This window comes from Dioscorea cayenensis, unplaced genomic scaffold (genome assembly GCF_009730915.1).
Source record: "Dioscorea cayenensis subsp. rotundata cultivar TDr96_F1 unplaced genomic scaffold, TDr96_F1_v2_PseudoChromosome.rev07_lg8_w22 25.fasta BLBR01001308.1, whole genome shotgun sequence".
Classification (NCBI taxonomy): Eukaryota; Viridiplantae; Streptophyta; class Magnoliopsida; order Dioscoreales; family Dioscoreaceae; genus Dioscorea; species Dioscorea cayenensis.
The window spans coordinates 105100-114532 of record NW_024087699.1 but is presented as its reverse complement, the minus strand read 5'-3'; the positions used below and the strand labels follow the sequence as shown (position 1 = coordinate 114532).

Sequence of the window (9433 nt, the reverse complement as noted above, 5' to 3'; positions counted from 1 at the left end):
TCTAGTGGTGTCATTCCTTTCTGCATGGCAAACGTAATATTTGGAAAAACAATTAGAGTTTAAGAAAGAAGATATAATCTATATATATATAGATTATGAATACTAAACCAAATAGGACTCAAATTCTAGTTCATGTTTAACTCAAACAATAGATATGAAAGCTCAAATCATGCTACAATCCTTTGTAATTATGGCTTATTGTTTGAGTTCATTATGAAGTTGTATTACTTTCCAACCCATAAAAGCATTTTTTTTTTTCGAATGACTACAAGCTCCGATTCACAAGGGGGTGTTAAAGGGACATGCAAATATGGTGGTGCATGAGTTACGGTGGTTTAACGACCTCCTAAGAATTTATCATGTGGGACGGGCTAACACACAGGATAATTAGGACCTGTCATATGTGCCCAAAATAATATATCAATTATCACAATCTCACAATGATAAATCCCTCTGCCTTGTAATCTTTTGGAGAATACAGCTTTTCCCACAAGGGACCCAGTAAACAATAGGCGTGACCAGTACCATTATAGTATTTCTATATTATGTTTGCATATTATTGTGCCACATGAGTGCTGCACAAAGGTTCGACTTTGCATCACTCACATGCATCATCACTCATGATGATTTCCACCAAACTCTCTAGGAGTTGTCATGAAAAGCAGATTATGAATACACATAATTCTTGTTAACCTCATATATATATATATATATATATATAGTTTATACTACAATGCAAAATGAATACTGATATAATTTATACTACAATGCTTCGTAATTCTGGCTAACCTCATATAATATATGTATATAGATTTCAACTACTAAATCAAATAGGACTCGAATTCTAGTTCTTGTAAGCTCAAATCATACTTCAATGGATATTGTTAGTTTTCACACGTTTATTATGGATTTTTTTTTTTACTTTCCAACCTATAAAAATAGCAAATTTTGTTAAATTTTATGTTTTTAAAAAACATTAGTTGTGGCTTTTAAAATTTTTTTCTTGGCATTTAGTAAATTTTTTTAAAAATAGAATTAGAGATAAGAAATAATAAATTAAACCTACATTAAAAAAATATTTTTTATGCTCTTATTTATTATTTATAAATGAAATAGATAAGAATAACTTTTTAAGACGCAGTTCCTCGTCAGCGTGAACATGTTTTACTTATCATTGAATAAACAATGATATTTGGTATTCGATCCTAACCGTCCGATCTTTTGATCAACAATCAATCGTGCGGCTAATTTCCCACGAGTCACACTCTTTCTCCTTCTTGAACTTCTCAACACCCACTCGATTCTCCACATCGAGGTTCAAAAAATAGCGTTAATGACGTCGATAATTCGGAGAAAACTAACCTTTCGAGCTCGAAACCCTAACCCTAGGCGCTTCTTCTCAATCTCAGAGAGGAGTATAGAGAAGATCTTGATCGCAAATTGGGGGAGATCGCGTGCCGGATCATGAGGACTGCGCGGCGGCTTGGGATTCGGACCGTCGGCGTTTACAATGATGCCGACAGGGAGAGTCTTCATGTGAGGTCTGCGGATGAGGCGGTTCGGATTGGCCCTCCACCTGCCCGGGAAAGCTACCTCAATGCCTCCGCCATCGTTAAGGCTGCTCCGCGGACTGGTGCTCAAGTTGGGGATTTTTTTTTTCCATTGTGTACTCGATCCTTTCAATGTTTTCTTTAGTATTCCTATTGGTAATTCGATGGAAAAATGTATGTTGGGTTTTGAATAGTGTACTGATCATGAAAATTGGAGACTTATATTTGCAACAAAGAGGAAATTTTTAATCTTGATGTGTGAGACTTGGAGCATAACAGTACTTGGGTTTGGATTAGTAAACTGATCAAGAAATTGGGAAGAGTTGAAAATTTAGAAAAATTGCTTACAACTGAGCAATTTAATCTGACCGCAATACAAGCGATGAATTATGTTTAGCATGAATATTTTGGTGGTTAGAATAGGTGTAGAATTAAGTATGACATTGTTATGATGCCTATGTATTAAGTCAGCCTGTGAAATCTTTTGCATTGAAGTACTACCAATGGGGTTGTTCTTTTGGCTTTGGCTCACATAGTGGAAGAGAACCAGAGGTTTCTCTATAGGTTTATGTTGGAATTAATGCATATATCTGTATAAATCGACACATAAAGTCAAAGGGTAATGCAACTATTATTTTATATTTTGCTTCTTCACAAACATTGGCCTAGGGAGTAATTCTTTGATTTAGAACCAAATTTGTGCTAAAACAAGATTAATTGTCTTCTCATATAAACTTGTGAGCGCACACTATCCAATGGGAAGAAGTCACATAGTCAACTGCTTTATTAATGTTGGATAAAAGTTATAATATGCTTATGGTGTGGTTTCAGCCCTAACTATATTTGAATTGACGTTTTGATCTGTTTCAGATCCACATTTATGTTTTAGTCTTATTTTGGCTGAAAATTTCCAGTTGTTTCAGATGAAACAGGTCCTGTTGAAATTCAAAAATCTTATTCTTTCTCGTTGTTCTTAGTGGAAACCGAATCACTATAATCAAATACAGAAATTTCTGTTAACTCTATTAATGGTACATATGTTCTTTTATTGTGTAAAAGCTAAATATATATTCATATATACATGCATACATTTATATATATGATAAAGAAGAAAAAGGGATTATGATCATTGTTTTTGTTGAGTTGTGTTTGCTCGTAGAACTTATCTGGCTTCGCCCTTCTGCTCTGAAACAGTTTAGTCTAAGAAATTATGCTTACGACATATCTACTTACTATTGAGAATGTGTGCTCTGTAGGCTATCCATCTAGGCTATGATTTTTTATTAGAGAGTGCCGACTTTGTCACTTTGCACAACTTTGTCAAAGTGAAGGACTATCATTTATTGGGCCTCCATTATCTGCCATCGGTGATATGGGTGATAAGAGGTATAATGGTTGGTAAAAATAAGTTGTTTATGTTTTCTAATTGTGCTTTGTTCTAATGAGAATACCAATCTTACAAGGACATTGACATTACATCTTCTGGTACTGCATCAAAGAGGATCATGAATGCAGCTGGGGTACCACTTGTGCCTGGCTATCATGGTGATGAACAAAGCATTGACTACTTAAAGGCTGAGCCGCTGAAGCTGAAAAAATTGGATATCCTATCCTCATAAAGTCCACACATGGTGGTGGTGGTGGTGGTAAGGTAAGTTCAATAGGCTTCTCTCTAAATGTAGACCTTTGCTTATTTAGTTGTATCTTATTGCAATCAATCATTTATTGACTTTTATAAGAGCTTAGTATATTAGCATTAAGACCCTCCATTTATGCCTTGTTGAAAAATTAATTATATATTTAAAATCTGTTGAGGAATTCTTAACCTCATATGGATCTTGTGTCTCCCTGAAATCTTGGTTGAGGTTATTAAAGACCATCAATATAGTGTAGTTGTGTTGGCAACAATGGACAAACTTTGTGGTATATACGCTTTGAAGTCCACTTACGTTTTTTTTTTTACAGGGGATGAGGATAGTCCAGGGATCAGATGAATTTGTTGAAGCCTTACTGGGAGCTCAGCGTGAAGCTGCTGCCTCTTTTGGCATAAGTACTATTTGTTAGAGAAATATATCACTCAACCTAGACATATAGAAGTCCAGGTACCATTCTAGATTGTCTTAAACTGTTTAAGGAGCCACTAATTCTATTCTTATTTTTGCTTACGGATCCTATTTGGATGTTGAGTAAGCTCCCGAATACATTATTATCAATATATCCTTCATCAAATTCCATGACTTTTTTATGTTTTTCTTTGAGTGGTTAAAGAAAGGATATGTTGATTTTGGTTAGATTGTCTTTCATGATCACATGGGCTATGAATGATGATAAAAGATATTATTATGTATTCCTTTGGACATCAGAAACATACACATGAAAGGTTAAAGTATATTTGTTATTTACAATCACGATCCAACATGGTCAAGGTTTCAATAGCTAAAATTATTTTCTTTTTCAATGGCCAATGGGCTTGATGATAATTTTTGAGAGACATTTTGTTGTTGCATTTTAATTTTTCTGGTTTCACTAGGTGAACTGACTTGACACACATGTCTTTATTGATACTATGGGAAGTAAGGTATATATTTCAAATTTTTGAGCCTTATGGAATTCTTGACGCAGGGTTTAGTGGAGCTGCTTATTGAACACTTCACCATTACCACTACTAATAAAAGTGAAACCCTTGCTCATTTTCTCTATACTCAAATTTCCACCTAATAAATTATGAAAAAAATAAAGATTATGAATTTTCAAAATAAATTATGTGTTTGGGAACATGATTGCTATCTGTGACTTGGTGGGGTGCATGCATAAGATTGAGCTGTCTATCCTATTAGCTTGATGAAGTTTTTTAATCAAAACTTCTCTAAACTGTGCAATTGATGTATCTGCAGTACTTTGGTTTACTTAGTTTGCCGTGGTGTATGATCTGGTTAATGGTTGCTGGATTGATGAAGGTGTTTGGAGACAAGCATGGGAATGTCGTACATTTATATGAAAGAGATTACTGTGTGCAAAGAAGACACCAAAAGATAATCGAAGAGGCTCCAACAGTAAAGTTCACACTTTCTGTTTCTCTTGTGGTAATATCTTTTGATTGTGATAATTTTGATCCTTCCTTGTGTAGCCAAATGTAGTTAAGGAGTTCCGCTCGCTTAGGTGAAGCTGCTGTCTCTGCTACAAAGGTAAGCGCGGTTAAAGTTTCTAGAGATGCTTATGTATTAATTTATTTCATGTGGTTGAACTAAATTCAGAGTTTTTCTTTATCTATTACATTAAATTACCTCATACCATCAGTATGTTGTGATATGCAGTCTCATTTTATTCAAATTATTGATCATTTATTATATTAGTCCATACCTATCTGGACCTTCATGAGTAACAGAATGGTCAGGTGATTTCTTTTTGCTTGTTTCATGATGATCTGCCTTACACACTGGGTCATTTATTTTCTTTATTTGCATAAGTTATGCATTGTTTTACTTCATAGAAGCTAAAGAGAGAAGTTTTGCTCGTCTGTTTTTTTTTTTTTAAATTTAAAATTATGTTATTTGTGATTCTTCTCTCCTCTTACATCAGCACTCTATCCTCTCTTAAGATGGTAGACATTATTTCCTGGCTGCATTAGAGTTTATCCATGTGGTGCAAACTAAACTTTAAATGCCTATATGGATTTGGGAAACAATTAATCAATTTCCGGATTAAATTTGAGTTGATCAATCCTTTGAAGAATTGAAACTGCCTTGTCCATTTCTAGTTGGACCAATCAAAATTCAATCCCATTCTAATGTAACTGGTTCTAATTTTATGATTGGCTGGTGCACTAGCACTGAAGGCTGATTTAGTTATCAAATTTTACTTTAAAAATGGGTGGCCTATTAACATGCTACATAGCATGATTCCTTAAGCATAACATGACCTTTTATGTTAATTGCAACATGGATCCTCTAAACTGTTCCCGAAAGGAATATAGAACAATGGGCAACATCTTATAGGGTATTTGAAATTCATTCTAGTTATGATAACTCTTGGTTTGTTTCTTGAAACTCTCATTTCACTTGGTATTGTTTTTCTGATAATGGCATCTGCCTGCAACTTATCTTTGTATAGTTCCTGGATTTAAGTTCTTTTTATCAGAGTTTCTGCATTTGCTTTATTTGCTATAAGTAGTCTTTATTTTTCTTCATGCTCTATTTAGTTTTACAAGATACTTTCTTTGAGACGGTTCTATTACTGATTCTTGGCCTCTGTTTTGGATTACTTATCTATGAAGGCCGTAGGCTACCACAATGCTGGAACTGTGGAATTTATAATGGACACAACTTCAGGCCAATTCTATTTCATGGAGCTGAATACACGTCTGCAGGTTTTTCTTCTTTTCTGTATCAATTGAAACTTTTCAAGTTGTAAATTATTTAAAATGTAAATAATTGAAAAGTGAAATTTGAACATTGTGTTGACTGTAGATATTTAGCTTGTATATTTGGTTAATAGTGTTCTCTACTGCATGATGGACCTGATAATTAGTGGAAACTTTTGTGTTTGAATTGAGATCACTGGATCCTGCCATAGTAAACTCACCAGATATACCAGTTTCACCTCTGTTTATGATAACAATCTCAGATCCTGTGCCATTGCCAATTCTGAACATATTTTTCCATTTTTGGATCTTACTGGTCATTTCATTGGATATAGATTCTCAGTTTGCACCCTGAAATTCTGAGGTATATTGCTTCCATGTTTTCAGCTATTTGTCTGCTATCACTTCAATAAGTATTATCAGATTGGTCATCATTCAATTTTTGTTAATCAAGTGTTCCAAAAATATGTATAAAACATTAATTTCTGATTTTAATGTGATGTTTGAAGGTTGAACATCCAGTAGCTGAGATGATTGTTGGTCAAGATCTTGTGGAATGGCAGATTCGTGTTGCAAATGGAGAACCCCTTCCCTTGACCCAATCAGAAATTCCTGTGGGAGGTAAATTTTGAGTAGGATGATTGCCAAATCTCTTATCACTTATGTGATGGAAGTTCTTTGGCAAAACTTAATGCATGCCTTTATACTTTTGTCCTTGCTCTGTGTTAACCAATTTTTAGTCCCCTATTTGGTTCTTTCTTCTTTTTTTAGAACTATAACATGCAAGTATCTTGCAACTCATAGTTCAAGTTTAGCTTTCCCACATACCTGTTGAACAAGTCAAACACCTATCTTGGAGTTATCTGCTAGCCTAATGCTGCTCATTTTTGAGATGCTTTCTCTTTCTTTGTTTCACATTTGATGCGTTATCTAAGGTTAGTTACACAGATAGCTTTCGTATCTTACACCTAATAAAAATTCTAAAGAATAAACAATCAAACATGCTTTACCTTCCCAAAAGTTTCTGCTTGTAAAATAATCAACAAGATTGACCCTAACTGAGCATTTTGGATCTCCTAATTATAGGGCATGCTTTTGAAGCTCGGATATATGCTGAAAATGTACCCAGAGGATTCCTTCCTGCTACTGGAAAGTTGCATCACTATCATCCAGTTTCTGTGACACCATCAGGTAGTTTTCATCAAAAAAAATGATAGAAGATCTAGCAGCAAATTAATACATTATCAGGATAAATAATCTATTTGATGTCGGGAGAAAGGCTTCTTCCTACCACAAGTCAATTGGCATTTCATGCTTCACGGATTCCAGTGTCTCCAGACGAACATGAGAGTTGGACCAGAAACTGAAAGATATCTGAATTACAATTAGGAAAGATAGGTCACAGAGCTAGTGAAGATTGGTTTCTGATCTTGTTGATATTATATTACTGTATCTAGAATCTCCAGTATTATTCAGTGTATATTTATCATTTAGATTTTCTGTCCCAAGAGTTATGGGATTCAATGAAAGATTTGTTGTCATACATCCCTATATATTCTAGTGTCTTCCATTACTCAAGTAAGAAGAAGAATTCAGTTTACTTCTTCTAAACTTATAATATCCATTGAAGTTCTCATATATGAATTGTGCTATGTGGCAATTAGGCAATGTGGCAAATCCTTCCATTACCAATCTTGTAAAGAATTTTTATGCATCTGTGGAATAAAATCACAGTAACTTCCTGGAAAATGCAGCCCTATGAAATGAGTGTTTCTTCCCATTGTTGAATCAGATTCTGCAAATACAATGCTAAATTGTATAGATTGAAACTCATCGATGGTTGTTAGTCAATGTTGTTATTTGTTAGGTTTTGTTCTTGAATCATGTTAGTATCATACAACGTTATTATGCACATTATTAGAATATCTCTAGTGAACCAGAGTGGTCTATCCAAACCCATAGAGAACATGTTGATTTACGAAATATACTGTGATTTTTCTTCATGTTTTCTTCCTAAGCAGTGTCCTGATTTCATTCTCTTGTAAGTTTTTTATTTTTAAATTAATTTCTGAATCCATGTATGATTAGATACTAAAAACCACTTGAGCATAAGAGCTCCTTGTAGTAATTCGACCAGTGGAAGGGTTTTTAATGATCTTCATTGTTTTGTTTTTCATTTACATTTTTCTCTTATTTGTTTCAATATTATGACAGATTTATGATAATTAATTATCACGAAAGAAGAGGACAAGTGACTAGCAATTTCAGGTAATTGCCAGCTGTTTATAATACTATTTGTTATTTTTTTACTTCAATTTGTTGTGGATATCAGTGAATCATTCATGCTTGTATCACAACATTTAAAAGTAGTACATACTCATATAAGGTGTGGACATTCAATTAGATATAGCACGACATGATAATCGTCTCAAGTTATTCTTAGGTTACCATGATATTTATTTTGGCCAGGAGAAAATCTCCGACATGAAATGTGTGCTTAATCTCTTCTTTGTTTCTGTCAAGATAGCATGCCTTCTATTCTTTTTCTAAATTTATTTATAGAAGTTGATATCATGATGAATGTTATATTCCTTTGACCAGTGCTTTATTTTTAGCAAATAGCCTTATCTTAGGAAGCACAGCCTTTAGATTTAAGAGATATGCGTTGACTCCAGAACTGTTTGATTGGCTCACAAGGACTCATTGAGGTTAAAGAAAGAGGAAAAAAGAATGGGCCCAATCAGTTGATCCCAAATTCTTCTCTCCCATCCCCACCAGTAGTGGTACCCTCTGAGGGATGTACTATTATATTCCTTTTTTTGAAGTCTGCTCATTGACTTTTTGATATTTTAAAATTTAAGATCAGGAACCAACTCTGTAAATATGATCCACTGCATGAAATTTTTCCGTACCAAAATCATACAATTTGCTAATAATTTTTTGGTCTATTGGCACATATTTTATTTTGTCTTTTCGAGAAGGCAAATTTGAATTTCAGCTCACGCAAAGTGAGAACATAAGTGGGTTGAAGTATGAATTTCATATTTATGTACATCCCTAACATATGATTTGTTCATATTAAAAAAAATTATATAATTTAAATTTTTTTTTCTTTTTTTTGGATAAATGTTGTGGAATAAGGCATGACAGCCATGTAAGTAAGACATGGTATTCAAAATTACAATTTTGAATATACTATGCACATTTCATTATTGTTATTGTGAGAGTAAGTATAGTCTGTGTAGACATGAACATATAAGGGGGTGTGTATGAATTTTGGTTGTAGGAGAAGGTTTTTTTCATATAAATCACATCCACAAAGCTGAATTTTTTATTTTTATATTTGCATCCCAATACTATATTATATTGTATTATATCATACAGAAATGTTGAAAATATGATGAGAGTTGTAAATGATGCAGCATGTGGTGGTGATGTCACCCCACTTGCACAAGTGATCCCTGACATTGCAATGCATTAACAGGACTAGTGAATACTTGGTAAGGACCCCCCCCCCACTACG

General features: G+C 33.9%; 1 protein-coding gene across 1 annotated transcript; it reads left to right on the top strand.

The window, feature by feature from the left end:
• Positions 1-1464: 1464 nt before the first annotated feature.
• LOC120256152 (methylcrotonoyl-CoA carboxylase subunit alpha, mitochondrial-like) lies at positions 1465-8546 on the top strand. Its single transcript, XM_039263915.1, is given in 16 exon segments — positions 1465-1633; positions 2421-2482; positions 2528-2581; positions 2807-2917; positions 3014-3130; positions 3133-3201; positions 3516-3603; positions 3606-3652; positions 4508-4603; positions 4678-4703; positions 4705-4735; positions 5824-5916; positions 6420-6531; positions 6997-7101; positions 8125-8178; positions 8526-8546. Coding segments are annotated over 15 exon segments (1188 nt in total). The 3' UTR covers positions 8133-8178; positions 8526-8546.
• Positions 8547-9433: the final 887 nt, after the last annotated feature.